Source organism: Saccoglossus kowalevskii, chromosome 22, assembly GCF_978046115.1.
Source record: "Saccoglossus kowalevskii chromosome 22, keSacKowa6.1, whole genome shotgun sequence".
Classification (NCBI taxonomy): domain Eukaryota; kingdom Metazoa; phylum Hemichordata; class Enteropneusta; family Harrimaniidae; genus Saccoglossus; species Saccoglossus kowalevskii.
In genome coordinates this window covers 8,342,727-8,360,459 of record NC_140662.1, presented here as the reverse complement: position 1 = coordinate 8,360,459, position 17,733 = coordinate 8,342,727, and the positions used below count along the sequence as shown (strand labels likewise).

General features: G+C 33.4%; 1 protein-coding gene across 3 annotated transcripts in view; it reads right to left on the bottom strand.

The window, feature by feature from the left end:
* LOC102801058 (cyclin-dependent kinase 14-like) overlaps positions 1–16,956 on the bottom strand; it is a 103,349-nt gene extending 86,393 nt beyond the window's left edge. For 2 of the 3 annotated variants that reach the window (XM_085496017.1, XM_085496018.1), the window contains exons 1-2: positions 16,725–16,956; positions 16,256–16,348 (exon numbers count right to left, since the gene is read on the bottom strand). In XM_085496017.1, the coding sequence (XP_085352143.1) occupies positions 16,256–16,348; positions 16,725–16,782 (151 nt within the window). In that variant the 5' untranslated portion in view covers positions 16,783–16,956. Of the gene's footprint in view, positions 1–16,255; positions 16,349–16,443; positions 16,631–16,724 lie in introns of those variants that run through there. The other variant, XM_085496019.1, reaches the window with a different exon arrangement.
* Positions 16,957–17,733: the final 777 nt, after the last annotated feature.

Genomic DNA, 17,733 nt, shown 5'->3' with positions numbered 1-17,733 from the left:
ATATCTTTTGGTTACAATTATAATTGAACCTGTGTAAAGGCTGTTTCATAGCGAGTTAGTTAAAGCCCTAAAGAGAATATCAACTTTCTGTCAGTCACCTGCCAAGTATCAGTGCTGTATTATATTTAATGTATTAGCACCAACAATAGTAAATGAGCAAAACAGGTTGACAAGAATTGACTTCTGGTAGACCAGTCAAGTCGCGATCAACCTGTCAGAGTTGCGAGGGCAAGCTGTAAAGAGTATCAGCATAGAAATGACAGAGTAGCGGCCTGCTACCCTAAAAGTCATTGGGGAAAACACTGACAACTTGTTGTGATAAGGTATGGGCATTTAAAACAGGAACAGCCAATCAGTTTACGCACCAAACAGTAAATGCTACAAGCCAGGAAATGGGGTAGAATGGGGGAGCAACGTCTTTAGGGATTGAATCCATATTATGCCCATTTTCAGCAGACCATGGAGCTAAAAAACCACGAGTTCCATTAGCAGACATATATGTATGCTATAAATGATTACGTAACTCACTTACTGTAAAATACTTTATTTTCGCTTGGAATTAATTTTCGCTGAAGGAATGATGTAGTGAAAATAAAATCCAGCGAATATATCTTTTTTTCCTATATTTTACATTCAACTTGTCAAAAATCAGTGAAAATAAATTCCATACAAAACACCCATAAAGTTTTTTCAGCGAAAATCAATTCCAACTAAAATAAAGTATTTTGCAGTATGTAAATTACAGAGGTGTTTCTATGGTCAAAAATAAGGGATGTTTTAATGATTTTTGGGTTTATATGTGTTTCTATTGTAGATTGTAAACTATTACAATCATATGCAGAGTGTGAATCGCTATGGTCGTATTTTCATAGAAATTGTCAGCCATTTTTGCAGATCTTGAATAACATGTAAACCTGCATGCACACTTTTTTTTTTATATAGACCAGACCCTGCAAGTTTTAACATTTTCACCACCAGTTCCCTCTTTTCATCACAAATTCACAAAACAGTCCTGTTTGTAGTCTGCACCTTTCTTCAGAAGATTAGGACAAAAATAGATTTAAAATTGACTCAAATTTTGTCTGTTTGCTTCAAAATTGGGGTTCATTTCTAGAAATATTGAAGAATATAAGAAAAAAAAGTACAGAAAAATTTGGGCGAGAAAGTCTGTTGGTGAATAGACTGTGTAGCTTCAGCCAAGCGACAACATCTGGAGATGATGACGAGATAAAATTCTTCTATAGCTATAGAAAAAATTAACCAAAGCGGTTGAACCCACGACAGCAATCAAGGCAGGTAGCGTCTCTAAGGACGAGCTATTGGGAATACGGTTTGTTCAACAACAAAAATTTATGTAATGACGTTAATCCTTCTATGCTGTTGAAATATTCATGAGCAAATGACAAAACACCCAATAAAGGTAAAATGTAAATTAAGGCAGACGTGTTGTAGTCAGACTACCCATGTACTGTATAATACTTTATTTTGGCTGGAAATAATTTTTATGAAAAGATATTTTGGGTGTTTTGTATGGAATTTATTTTCACTGATTTTTGACAAGTTGAATGTAAAATATAGGAAAAAATGAATATTAGCTGGATTTTATTTTCACTGAATAATTCCTTCAGCGAAAATAAAGCATTTTACAGTAGCTAAAAATGTTATATCTAGTTTCTAGTGGTTTAAGTTAGATATGTCATGTCATGTACAGACAGACAGACAGACAGACACCTTCAATTATGTGCTTTGCAGTTAATTAATTATTTGTTATTTAAACTATAATAACTACAGAAATAACATATAAATAAAATATGTTGATAGTGAGTTCAATGAAACAATTATTTTCTTCTTCAGAAATCATTCCTGAATCCAAGAAAGATGCTGGAAAAAGTTAGTAAGGAGCATTCCTAAGATTGCCTGATGTCATATTTCAAGCATAGATATTGTATAATAATATCCAACCTTTGACCTGAGAATATGTTTCAAATATTCATCCTAATATTTCAGCGTCTTATGTTACTAGGATTTTTAGCGCTGAAATGAGATGCTAATTTCCAGTATTTGAATACAGGCGTTGAGAAATAATTGCACGTACGAAATACGCAAGAGTTCATTCATGGAAAATTAGATGATGAAGTACGAATTATTGAACGACAATAGACTTTTTTAATATGTGACAGGCAAATAATACAGTGCATTTTGATTTGATCTGTTCCTATATGAAGATCCTCTCAAATATTGAACAGATATAATTAAAAAATATATAAAGTATAAAGGAAAGTACAAATAAAAGTGAATCTAATCAAGATGAATTTTCATGATTTTGCGGGATATGGAAATTTGCTGATTTTTGTAAGAGATTTTCATGAAATGTCGTTCTAACGCGAACACAATTTTAAAATCATCCAATCACGAGCATTCCCAGCTTTAGTCTCTCCTGAAATTGAAGCATTTAAAGACAAAAAAAAGTGTTACCTCATGCATGTAAATTTGTTTTTGTAATTTGGTGTACAATGCACCACATACAGTCGAATGAGAACAAGTTTGATTTTTGTTTTGATTTCCGATATTTTGTCAATTTAAATAAATTTTAATGCATATATTTAACAAGTCATTGAAAATGACACAGTCCCAATTAAATTTTGGAAAGTTCTCTTTGTGCTCATCATATTAAAGCAGAGGGGTTGTCGCGAGCCTGTCCTTGAAACTTGAGTTCCAAGTGGCGTATACAACAGATTGTTTATTTACATCAAAACACGTGTTCCGTGTAGTAGTAATATGGCCAAAAATAAAAACAGCTGTTATTCGTCCATCTTTGATCTGATTATGAAACACACTGATATGTATGATGTATGTGCCAATACAAATGAAAATGATACATAAATTGTGGAAATATAGTAGTAAGGCCAAAAAGTAAGATGGCTGTCAATCAGCCATCCTTGACCAGATTTTGAAACAAATTGTCATGGACATGCATCCTAACATGTATAAAGTACATGTATGTGCCAAATTTGAATGAAAACTGACAGAGCACGCATAAAGAGATACCGCATAAAAAAAACAAAAAAACAAGATGCCTGCCAGTTGACCATCTTTGATCCAATTGCAAAATAAATCGTCATGAACATGTATCCTAACATGTATTATCTATGTACCAAGTTTGAATGACAACTGACAAAGCATGTCCAAAATATTTTCAAAAAACAAGATGGCTGCTAGTCGGCCATTTTGAAACAAATCGCTAAACTACTGCATGTGCATATGTCCCATATAAGGTACTAGGCACATGCAAAGAATGAACGGAATCGGTCCAAAGGATTCTGAAATATGACTCTAGACAGAGTGACATACGGACAGACAGACAAACGGCCGGACGGACAGACTCAGAAACTCACGGACGGCCGGACATGTATCCTAACATGTATGATCTATGTACTAAATTTGAATGAAAACTGACAAAGCATGTCCAAAATACGACATTTTCAAAAAACAAGATGGCTGCCAGTCGGCCATCTTTGATCCAATTGTGAAATAAATCGTCATGAACATGTATCCTAACATGTATAATCTATGTACCAAGTTTGAAAAAAAAACTGCCAAAGCATGTCCAAAATAAACTATTTTCAAAAAACAAGATGGCTGCCAGTCAGCCATTTTGAATCGAATCGCTAAACCACTGCATGTGCATATGTCCCACATAAAGTATAAAGTACATGCAAAGAATGAACGGAATCGGTCCAAGGGATTCTGAGATATGACTTCGGACGGACGCACAAACGCACGGACGGAGACCGAATTATAAGTCCCTGTTTTCGGAATTCGTCCGAACGGGGACGAATAAATATTAAATATGAAAATATCTTCTTGTGGTATTGAATAATCTCAATACAAATATAAATAAAGTCGCATTATTTTTTTTCTGGAATGAGATGCAAACCACCCCTCCTCATTTGAACGGGGGCTGGTAGAATACGTTCACTATGACCATGACAGTAACCTTCAACGAATCTGATACAAAAAGACGTCTGTCTCATGGATGCTTTAAGCAGTGTTGAGTAAGTAGATGTGGTAGTGAATAAAATTAAAATTAACAGTAGTATACAGGTACCACTTGGCGATGAGTAGCTACACCTGGACATTTTTGAGTGCTGATTGTTTTATTCATGTTCACCTTTAGTAAGTAGTGTACGTTTTCTATAATTATGAATAATTTCAGTAAATATTCAAGCTTTTATGCATTCAGAAAGGGAACTCTCGAAATTTAATGTTATATCTAATTAGTATATGACGTTTTGACTTTCAAATATTAAAATACTTGATACATAAACTCATATTATAATGAATATGAAATTTAAATATACAATATTCAATCAAGAATGTTTGATTCATTTTCACACAAAAAACATTGAAAATTCTCTTATTTTTTGTACATGTTTTATATTGCGTGGTTGATAATAATGAAGGGGTTTGCAGAAAACAACATTTTCTACAAATAAAAATCGCTAACCCACTGTATTAAAATGATATTCACGTTTTAATACTTTGCACTACTCTTAGTATATGCACTATGCAATGCTCTCATGCGAAACGCATTCACGTCCACTTGGAAGAGTTTGTGTCATAGACACTGTAAGTACCTTTAAGTACATCCAAATTTGTTTCCAGAAAATGCTAAGATTTCTTTCTATTGTTTAGAGATTATCTTAATTATACTTGATACATAAATTGAGAAAATAAATCCTATAAAAGAAAGACAATTCTAAGGCATAAAATGCATTTCTCTGAATTAACATAAAGTAAAAACTTTTTCTGCACTTTTTTCTTATATTCGTCAATAATTCTTGAAATGAACATTAATTTTGGAGCCAACAAACAAAATTTCAGTCACTTTTCAGTTTTTACTCAAAAAATTTGGCTATTTTTAATCCAATCTTCTGAAGGAAAGTGCGGACTATGAACAGTACTATTTTGTGATGAAAAGAAGGAACTTGTGGTGAAAAGAATAATATTTCTAACAGAGATCCATACCTAATCAGCCGTTTTATTCATCCGTAATTTGTACAAGGATATTATTTTTTGTAAGCGTACAAGGCATTTCCAATGTTGCAATTTGTACACAATTTCCAATTTTGATTCTTAAACACAAAATATCAAATATATTATAAAAATATAATAAGCAATTTGCTTCATCTGTAAAGTGTAAAAACTTATTTTTTACAGTAAATGGAACTTTCCATTATATTTTCTGTAAAAACATAAACTGCATTTGTTATTTCCTGTAACCTGTATCAGCTACCTCCCCCATTTTAATCATCAAAATGAATTGTATTGGTGGATTTTAAGTACACTTAACTCACTGATTTATGCTCACTTTTAAGTTTTCAGATATGCATAATTCAGTCTACATACTATAAAAACTCAAATCTCAAAATTTAATTGCTTAAACGAGTTTGGATTAGATTGATATTCAAAATATTGATTTAAAAATTATATGCTACGTTTACATGGCAGCATTCCATCAGAGCTGAACTACTGCTCCTCCCACTGATTGACAGAAGATTATCTCCAATGCATTTACACGGTCGGGGGGGGGGGGGGGGGGGACTAACGAGAGCCGAGATCTGCCAGAGTTCAGTCAGAGCCGAAAGGATCAAACAGTGCCCTCAAATACTAAATATGAACATGGCTGAAAATAATTTTGGTGCTTGTGTTGTTTCTTCAAATGGCACAATGAGTACATACAAAATTTTAAAAATTGGACCAAAATTTTGGCGAGAAAAAATATGATATTAAAATATTTAAGGCAAAAATACTGTAAAAAGTTTCATTTTCAGTCAGAATTTTATGGCATTTATCAGGACAAATTATCACAAAAGCCATTGCCACTCCATGACGTAAAACACAGATAAATTTTGACTGCTACAAAATGACTCGAGAAAATTTATGACTTAAAGTAAAAATTATATTTATATATATTTTCTGTAAAAACATAAACTGCATTTGTTATTTCCTGTAACCTGTATCAGCTACCTCCCCCATTTTAATCATCAAAATGAATTGTATTGGTGGATTTTAAGTACACTTAACTCACTGATTTATGCTCACTTTTAAGTTTTCAGATATGCATAATTCAGTCTACATACTATAAAAACTCAAATCTCAAAATTTAATTGCTTAAACGAGTTTGGATTAGATTGATATTCAAAATATTGATTTAAAAATTATATGCTACGTTTACATGGCAGCATTCCATCAGAGCTGAACTACTGCTCCTCCCACTGATTGACAGAAGATTATCTCCAATGCATTTACACGGTCGGGGGGGGGGGGGACTAACGAGAGCCGAGATCTGCCAGAGTTCAGTCAGAGCCGAAAGGATCAAACAGTGCCCTCAAATACTAAATATGAACATGGCTGAAAATAATTTTGGTGCTTGTGTTGTTTCTTCAAATGGCACAATGAGTACAATACAAAATTTTAAAAATTGGACCAAAATTTTGGCGAGAAAAAATATGATATTAAAATATTTAAGGCAAAAATACTGTAAAAAGTTTCATTTTCAGTCAGAATTTTATGGCATTTATCAGGACAAATTATCACAAAAGCCATTACCACTCCATGACGTAAAACACAGATAAATTTTGACTGCTACAAAATGACTCGAGAAAATTTATGACTTAAAGTAAAAATAAGATTTTATAAATAATTAAATGCATTCTCTGGATTTACAGCCAATCAACAAATTAAATAAGGTCAACAAAATAGTATACTTCTTGATTCCAAAACTGTTGTATAATTAACTATAAAAGCATATCTAAAAATTATACATGTACATTTGCTTATTGGATTCCTTAACCATTGTAAAATTGTAAACTCAACATTTGGAATTACATTGTATACTTATATATCACTATTACTTCAATTGTTGTTTCTATGGCAACTAGATCTACCTCTCTACCAACATTTAATGGCTTGGTTCTTGCATCAATGGCAACATCACCTAAAAATTTCATGAAGATTTGTACATAATTTGTTGAGTTATAAATAGAGAAGTTATGTCATGTCATGACATGATATGATATGATATGACAGAGTCCCTGTTGGTTCAATAGTATACAAAACTGAAATTAGCTTAAAAACGTTTGTGTGATAATGTTTGCAATATGATGTATATAATAGTTACAAACTTAGATTGAAATCAGTCAAAGTAAGTCAAGAAACAAAGGTTCCATAATGTCTAATGCATGTACCAAGTTTGAACAAAATCCATCCATATATGACCAAGACATGGTTTCAGAATAGCAGAAATGCTTGATTTTGAAGAATTTTTAAAAATTAAAATGGCTGCAATTCGGCTACACTGAATCATATCACTGGATGAATATACATGTATAAGCATACAGTATGTGTGAGACATGATGTATGGATACAGTTTGAACACAAACTGTGATGGCATGTCAGATATAGACTCCGAAACTGCTTTCACTGACAGAAAATGGCCATCACTCGGCCATCTTGAATCAGCTCATTAAACGAATAAATGAGCATCTGTGAAACATGTGTATAAAAACTTTGATCGGCCAGGACATGTGAGATATATGATTCTGGAAGAGAATTTATTAAAACAAAATGGCCACCAGTTGGCCACCTTGAATCAGGTCATGAAACAAATTGATATGCATATATAACCATAGATGCATGATATATGTGTGAAGTTTGAATGTGACTGGTCCAGGCATGCCTAAGATACAGTTGGAGATGCATGAATGCACATACAGGTCAAGTCTTTATTTGGGGTTTGGAGCTACTTCACCATTTAACATACATTTAACATACGTATATAATTATTATCATTTTATCAGGCATCCATCACAGAATATTAAACACATAAATTTTTTCATAAACGTTTTTTTTATGAATAATCATATCATACTGTAAAACATGTCTTTTTCACGAGCATGTCTTTTTAGCGAATTTAGCGAGAGAACTGATTCGCTAATTCAAGATGTCATTAAATGTATAAATTCAAAATAACCAAGGCTTGGGGATTTGTATACAGCATGGAAGGTACTAACGGAAGGAGCCATGATGCCTCTAAAGTGGCCACTTAAGCTTCTTAACAGGCTTATTTTCTTTTGTTTCAACCCAAGTTAATCCTGATTAGGACATTGTCTAGCTCATCTTTAATGTTGATGATAGTTTGCGATTGTATACACAAGTAACGAGTTAGCGGAATATGATACAAACCCGTCTATTTTTAAATGTGACCATAAAATATATGCGCATTATAAAACTACGGTCATCACACATGCGCACTTTGTTTGTTTAGGTGTGAAGGGTCAAAATACGTATTTCACAACTGGGAATTCAACTGATGAACGTTTGACTTCACAGATTTCACATGTTTTAGTTATTAGCAACTGCAACAAGAACAAGATTACGAGTGGCTACAACAAAATTTCCTAAGGACTCCTAAAAAATATTATCACAGAGAAAGTGTCTAGGCATGCCCTTCTTTTGATACTATCTTTTCTGGTGGTGTTCGCCGATGCCCGGTGGTCGAAAATGTCAATAGTTTCGGGCGTCAAACCCACGCAATGACAATGGTACCATTGAATAATGCAATAGTTATTGTCACAGGCAATTATTGATTAAGTCTCATCACCATTACAAATACAAAAAGATTCACAATAGTTCATCAGTTGTTCTTCAATCGAAGTTATATCTGCCAATTTTTCATTAAAGATCTCCGGAAACAACAGCATTCAAACTAGACGCCATTTCCAGTATTGTACATGCGAGGTTCGTCTATCGCCTCCGAACATGCTCCGAATATCACCGAATGCTCGAGACTAGCGTAACCCATTGTACGAAGGTGTTAAGAGGTAACGAGAACCAATGTTTGTGAACAAACATTGACAAACGATCATGGGGCAAAGCTAAAACAATAGCGTCGTGGCTCCTTCCGTTAGTACCTTCCATGTATACAGTAATTCAGAACATATAAATCTGGGGCGCTTCCTAATTACACTTGCCAGTTTTTCTTTGTTTTAATGGAGGTGATAAGTGCGCATTTGTTTTGGCACGCGACAGACAAGTATTGTGAAAACAGGAAATCAACAATGACCAGAGAGATTCGCATAATCAACATTTCGCTATTACGTCATTTTACCACAATTGCATGTCGCTTTTTCAACATGTTTTACAGTATGTCGTGGAAACTGATGAGCAACTTAAAATTCTTCATGCACACAAACTTCCAATATATGTCCCAGGGCTAGCTATATGAAAATTAGTAGTCTAACTCAAGTACTAAAATTTTCATAGAGATAATAATTGACTGGCGACCAACATTTTAGCTGCAAGATATATCTCTCACAATTTGATGTTTAAAGAGGATTCATAAATTTGAAATGTCATACGAAACACGCTGTGCATTGTGTCTCCCTGTCCTAAGAACCCAGATAAGATTTTGATGTTGCAACGACTGAAGTAGCATTAAATTATGCGAGTATCTTATTACGCGATTTAGCATGCGTGGGATTTCAAATTTTTCTGTGTTAATGTCAGACTAAATATGACCCAAAGATGGAATGAAATCATACTCTAGAATAAATGAGAAACGTCGCATTGTTTGTAATCAACCATACAGTATACGGTGTACCATGATTTTTATAAGTTACGAATTGCATACTAAAAAAAAAATGATTTCCTGATAAATATTCACTGTAATGTAATGAGTAAGGAAGCTTATTTGTATTCATAATGGTGTGTGATCGGCTACAAGTACATGTTACCAAAACACTGACACCTATAGAATAGTATTATATACCTGTCAACATAACGCCATGCGTGCCGTAATTTTTTGGTATTGCACTGGGTATTTTCATTTTACAATATTAGGAAACGCGAATTACAAATATGGAACAATTACATGCGTGAGTGTCCTCTAATAGTAAAAACAAACATGGCTGCCATCAGGGTTTGACCAGACTCTACATAAAGAAGCTCTAAACATTTGGATTTCAGCATTCCCAAGATGCATTGCTGGGAGGAAAAGATGTATAATAATAAGATTATTAGGAGGATACTACAAAGTATACATGAAGACAGTACAGAGGGAGTATCAACCGACGTGCAATGAAGGTAGATGCGATGGTGTACTGTCTGAGTGTAATAACCTCATATTATCATATGGCTACCTGGTTAGAAAAATTTATTCAAGAGCAGAATTCCTGATAACCATGGTCGTTACTCTCAGGTCATTGTTCACCATGCTTTAAAATTTTGTGTAAACAAACAATATTTACATGTGTTGTAAATTTTAAATTTTCATTGCTAGAAATTTAACAATTTCCGGATTTTATGCCACTCATGAAGTTGAAACTTTACCACTTTACCAAAAATGGCAAAAATATTCACCAAAAGTAGAGAATTAAAGATATCATCACAAAATGAACAAACTGAAAGAGATCCACATGTAGTAATTATACACATAATATCAAAGCAGTCCTACTTGCTTTTTTCAACAAGAATTCGAAAATATCACTTTTTACCAAAAATTACAAGAATATATTCATCAAAATTAGATAATTGAAGATATCATCACGAAATGAACAAATCTGAGAGGTCTACCTGAGGTACATTGTACCTATATTTAAAATATTGAAGCAATCGGACTCGCGGTTTTCAACAAGAAGCTGAAAATATCACTTTTTACCAAAAATGACAAAAATATTCATTAAAATTAGAGAATTTAAGATGACCACCAACCTTATATGGAGTACCAGGCCGAATAAGTATGGTATTCATGACAAAAGCCGAGTCAAGAAAACAACAGACATGCACACAGAAGAAAAAGATGCAGGTAAACATGTATAAACCATCTTCATAAAAAAATATTGATTAATACATTGTACGTTTGTGAGTTGAGGATTACATGATTTTACTCAACCGATGTCTCATCATTTAATGACATCAGCTGCATCAATTGAGTCAATCAGTGGATGGTTTTGGTATGTCACTATTGACACAGTGTAATATAATATTGTTGTAATTATTACAGACTCGTGTTTCAATATTGACACACACTCACAGTTGTACAGATACATTAAAATGAACAATATTTTAATAATTCATCACCTAGACAATGTAATATTCTCAGATGAGTCAGCAAAGAGATAATAGATGCACTCTTTGGGTGACAAAAGCTTTCCTGCCAAAATTTTTAAGCAACATTTAGTAATTCTCTTAATAATTGTGTATATAATTTGTACTAAATGAGTATAATTTATTAGCGCCAAGTCTTGATCAAAATGTTGAAAATTTTGTCAAAAGTGCAAGAAAATCTAATTTTGCATGTTACTAAGCAAATGTGCAATGCATTATGGGCAAGAAAACTTAAATTTTGCATTCAACTGTTAATGAGCATATGTGCAATGCATTGTGGGAGAGAAAATCAAATTTTGCAGTCAACAGCATGATTAAGCAAAATGTGCAATGCATTATGGGAGAGAAAATCAAATTTTGCATTCAGCTGAGCATGTTACTAAGCAAAATGTGCAGTGCATTGTGGGAAAAAAACTTAAATTTTGCATTCAACTGAGCATGTTATTGAGCATATGTGCAATGCATTATGGGAGAGAAAATCAAATTTTGCATTCAGATATGTAGGTAGATGAGCATATGTGCAATAATAATAACCACAACCCTGCTACTTTTTTTGTATGCTACATATAAAAAAAATAATTACTATAACTACCTATTCAATATACAAGTAATAACACATTTTATGCATACATGTAATTATGCGTACCAACTGACTATATATAATCAATTTTATTGAGAGTTTTATTCTTAGTAAAGTTAAAGGGCAGTAGTGCAACATTTGAGTTGATAAACATTGATTTTCCCACAATTCAATGTGCTCTTCTGATGGGTATCACAAGTACAAGTTTTGACCAGGATGTAACATGCACTAAGTACAGCTGATGACACCTTCAACACCCTCCAACCACAAACAAAATTACCTAGTTAATGCTTGGTAATATCTCGGTTCATACTTGGTTGGTCAAAGTATGGTCCGATGACCAACGGTGATTAAACTAACCTAAGCACTGAAGGACAATGGAAACTGTTCAGAAAGTTTGCTTAAGTCTCTACATAAATGAGAGTGAGAAAATATGAGAGAAATGAGTGAGAATAGGGGAGAAATGGGAGTAAGAAAAATGGTGAGAAATGAGAGTGAGATAATAGGGGAGAAATGAGTGAGAATAGGGGAGAAATGGGAGTGAGAATAGGTGAGAAATGAGTGAGAGAATATGGGAGAAATGAGTGAGAATAGGGGAGAAATGGGAGTGAGAATAGGTGAGAAATGAGAGTAAGAAAAAAGATGAGAAATGAGAGTGAGAAAATAGGTGAGAAATGAGAGTGAGAGAATAGGGGAGAAATGAGAGTGAGAGAATAGGGAAGAAATGAGAGTGAGATAATAGGGGAGAAAAGGGTGAAATAGGGAAGAAATGTGAGATAATAGGGAAGAAATGAGTGAGAGAATATGGGAGAAACAAGAGTGAGAGAATAGGAAGAAAATGAGAGTGAGAAAATAGGGGAGAAATGATAGTGAGAGAATAGGGGAGAAATGATAGTGAGAGAATAGGGGAGAAATGATAGTGAGAGAATAGGTGAGAAATGGGAGTGAGAGAATATGGGAGAAATGGGAGTGAGAGAATAGAGAAATGAGAGTGAGAGAATAGGGGAGAAATGAGAGTGAGAGAATAGGGGAGAAATGATAGTGAGAGAATAGGTGAGAAATTAGCATGAGCGAATAGAAGAGAAATGAGAGCGAGAGAATAGGGGAGAAATGAGAGTGAGGGAATATGGGAATAATGCAAGTGACAGAATAGGAAAAAGAAATTTGAGGACAAATGATTGAAAAGTGATAGTGATATAAGAGGGGAAAATGAGGGGGAGGTCAGCTGTACTATCCACGATATAAATACAGTATGTACATGTAATGTGGTTGGTGTAACAGCTGTGTTACACTACACAATCACTGAATGAGACAACATTTCATGATTGAAAACTCCAGTTATATAAGTCGATGATTCCCTATGACAGCACATACATGCATTCACAAAATAATTTTTTATTTCAAAATGCAGAATAAATAAAACAAGAAAATTGAATATAAATCCACAACTGAATATAAGCATGCAATATTTGCAATAGTTGTAGTTTAAAATTTTTGTTCGAACAATGTATCACATTTTCATTGGAATATTAGGAAAAAAATTTGTAATCTGTGAAATAACTACGTGCTCTGCATTGAAATTTATAGGTTTCACACCGTTATTAGAATTTGTTTCAACAAGCACAAGGTCACATTAAAACATATGTGCCTGTAATTTTTAAAACAAAGGATGACATGCTTTTGGTTCAATGAAAATTAAAAACTCTAAGATACAGTGATTGTTATTGTACCAACTGAAACAGATATATCGACTGAATAAATGTTCAACAAGAATAACGTTTTTAGTTAATGGTAAATCATAATCCAATATACTGTGGAATACTTTATTTTCGTTGGAATTAAATTTCACTGAAAAGGCTTTTTGTCTGATTTTCACTGATTTTCTATGAGTTTAATGTGAAATATAGGAAAAAAAGTATATTCGCTAGATTTTATTTTCTCAGAATTATCCCTTCAGCAAAAATAGCGAAAATAAATTCCAAACGAAAATAAAGTATTCTACAGTATTCTTCATTTTAGAGTTTCTAATAATAACAATATTAAAAATTACATGTTTGCAACCATACTGCATTATTAACCTTCACTATCAGTTCCCTCTTTTCATCACAAATTCACGAAATAATCCTATTTATAGTCCACACTTTCTTTCAGAAGATTTGGACTAAAATAACCAAATTCTTTTGAGTAAAAACTGAAAATTTACTCAAATTTTGCCTGTTTGCTCCAAAATTAGGGTTTATTTTCGGAAATATGGAAGAAAATAAGTAAAAAGTCCAGAATAATTTGGGTGGAAAAGTCTGGAGGCTGTGACAGATTATAAATGGGACTATTTTGTAAATTTGTGATGAAAGGAGGCAACTAGTGGTGAAAATGTTAAATTCATGTTCTGCAGTTTCTCATTCACAATCCCAACATTTAATGCCATTTAAATTTAAAATCTATGGCTTCTATGCACTTCTAATAGAACAAATACGGTACACATGTACCAGAAACTTTTTCATAGCAACAATAGACACATATATACAAAACTGCACTTGGATTGAAATGCCAAAAGGGCATGATTACGACACCAACGTGGCGACCCCCCTATCTGACATTTGAACCAACCATGGTAGAGTTTAATTGAAACAACTGAACCGTGGAAAAAAATGTCACAGCCTTCAATCAGAGATTTTGTTCCAGTGTCTGGAAAGTCTGCACAATCACCATAGCAACCATGTTGCACTTCCCCATAAAACTATGTTCGTTTAAAGCTTTTAGTACTGTAATTTTTATTGCAGAAATTTGGCAAATTTTTATATATTTTTTTTCAAAGAACATGTTTTTCCATTCATGGTGATAAAAATGTCATAGAAGTTGACTTTGGCATTCAAATCTGCTCATTTCTATAAAAATTATTGATAAAAATGCCATCATTGTGATAAAAGTCTCTAAACAATGTCAGATTCTGCTCAAAATTCATATTGAAAATTGAGAAAATTAAAACAAATTTACCAACATATGAACAAGGATTTTGGTGAGAAAAAATTTCAAGGAGTGAAAAGATTAACTTAGAAGAAGAAAGAAGACCTAGAAGAAATAAAACCTATAGTAGCTGTTAAAATTTTAATGGTCACTTTCTCGTAAAACGGTTTTGTGTCATTGCTTATTATTGTTTCCTCTTACATACTTGTATATAATGAGCACAATACAGACAGGTAGAGTGAAAAATTATGGTTAATCATTAAGACTATATCAATTTTAAAATAAATAAAACCGACATTTGGTCACTTACGTATCATCCTCTACAAAGAAGCTGCAAATTATGTTTATATCTTCCCTCACATTAACGACAGCATCAGTCAGCCGATATCGATCTTTATTATCATACTTATACTCTGCTTAAGTATAGTTACATTACTGTAAATCCCTTGAGTAATTGCGAGAAATTACGCACAAAAATACCTCAGCACATAAGATTTAGTTTAATGCCATAAATTGAGTTCTTCAATTTTTTTTTTATTCAAGATTAAAATATTAGTGAAAGTATGACACTGTACTCAAGCCAAGGGAAAAAAAATCATGTTTTTTGTCATCACGATTCGAATGTCAGTTGAAAATGTGTGTGGAAATCGAAGTAAAAGTAATTTTCAGGACACGTTACAAATCAACATTTGCACATCCATTTTGGGAAACAATTTGATTAAAAAGTTTCACCTTTTTTCAGGACACCTAATTTTACATCAATTAATATTTATAGTATTTATAATAAAAAAATGGATGTCCAAATACCCATATTAATTAAACATGTGCACTTTAAATGGGGATATTACAGTATAATTCAGTTTAGAGTCGTTATTGATTTATTAAACTAATTCGTAGTATATTAAGTGAAGATCAAAACACACTTGAGTGATCTATTCTAAAGACTGTCAAATTGTAAGGGAGTAAATCAAAGCAATAAATCTCCGTCAAAACCTAGTGTCAGCACAACACAACATATTGACAATAAGTTATTAAGCCATTTTAAAACTAAAAAATAATACAGAAGAAAATTAAAATGCCAGACGGCAACTTGTATTAGAACAGTTCTCTAAGTAGTGGGGGACATTTACACTGATATATATGTAGGTGTATAAAACGGAGCTCGGAAAATATACCTACAGGCAAAGTTCTGTAGTCTACATCAGAATAACGTCATGATATCGAGTTCTCCTTTGCCCTAGACTCAATAAAAGCGGGCATTAAGAAAACCAATTATGACAAGTCGGGGACTAAGTAAACTACGGGGGGAATACTGTAGAATACTTTATTTTCGCTTGGAATTTATTTTCGCTATTTTCGCTGAAGGGATGATTCCGTGAAAATAAAATCCAGGGAATATACTTTTTCCTATATTTCACATTAAACTCAGTGAAAATAAATTCCATACAAAATGCCCAAAAAATCTTTTCAGTGAAAATTAATTCCAGCGAAAATAAAGTATTCCACAGTAGTCGCAAAATACTAGTAAATTATTATGCTTACATAATCTTTTGAAACTCAGGGACAATCTCCGTTTTAATTTCTTTATTTTGCTGGTGCTTTTGCTGCTTTTCTCCTTGGCGTCGTTTGGACGATCTGGTGAAGAATACAGAATTACGTATTGAATTGATAGTCAAATGACAGGCATCATGAATGGTCGACATGATCATGAATTATATTACAAAAAATACCGTCCGATGACATGGTGGAATGAATGGGTGACCCTGGAGCGAGCTGGAGAGTCAAACAGACAGTAGTAACAGATCGGACAATGGCATAAGCTGTATGTGGTTGTTAAAGCCCGAGTCTAGGAAACAATCTCCGAACACGGTCCGATCAGCTGGCCGCTGGAACGCTGTAAACGAGTGTAAAGCTTCTTCCGTGTGTCAACATTGTAAATAATATTTCCGGAATCAACACTGCCTTGATTGTTTCGTTCGCGGTAGCGATTTAGCATTGCGCGAAATCTTACCTTGTTTCGTGATTTCGTCACTCAGGTTGCCGCATGCAGCCACCAGCTCCGTTGACATGGCTCGACACTGGTTGGTACTACCTTCTTACGGTGTCGTCATCGATAAAATACACACAGAAATCACGCGAACACTCTTGTTGCATTTGTATCAAAAGTTTCGATTTGAATGATACGAAGCCGCCATATTGTGTTCAACATAATTTATGCTAATTAGGTTACTGTTTGGCAATTACGTCACAGATGACAGTAACTAGATACTGGGCAAAGTCCACGCCTTGGGTTCGTACGCTGATCTCCTCAAGAATGTTTTGTCGCTTCTAAAGAAAGTCCTTCACCTGCAAAGAATGTGTATTGATACAGGAAACGGTCTGTTATGTTAGCTTGAACCTTAAAAATGAAATATAGAAACCTTCTGAACTACTGAAAATTAAATTGTTTATCGCAATAGTTTCAGTCGAGTCCAAGCACCATAAATTCACACAAACAATACGATGTCAGTCTATTGTTCACTGTTTACGTTAAACTCATCGTTTTTGTTGTCTCGTAAAAAATATAGTTCAACAGCGCCCTCATAGAATGACAGATATAAATGTACTACAAAAAGTTTAGGGAAAAAAACGATAGAAAAAATGCATCGATTATTTACCACAAATTGTTGTCATAGTAACCCGTGGGTGTGATTTACGGTTAATTTATCTGTACACATTTCAAATACAAAACTCAAAATGTAGCAGTACATGTATATATTTTTATTCAGTATTATAGGCCATGGGCCTTACATATACAATATTAAATATTCTTGAAAATAAATAAATAAACCCTCTCCAGTCATTCCATAAGTTTTCGGCATTTCTGTAATGAAAAGAAAATAAACTTGCCAAGATTTACTAATGTATTTGAATTACTTGAATTAATTAACGAAATAATTTTCCATTCTGCTGCTGGAGAAAGATAAAAGTGTTGAATAAATTTTAGCCTAAGGTTCACAACCTATCGGTTAAATTGATAT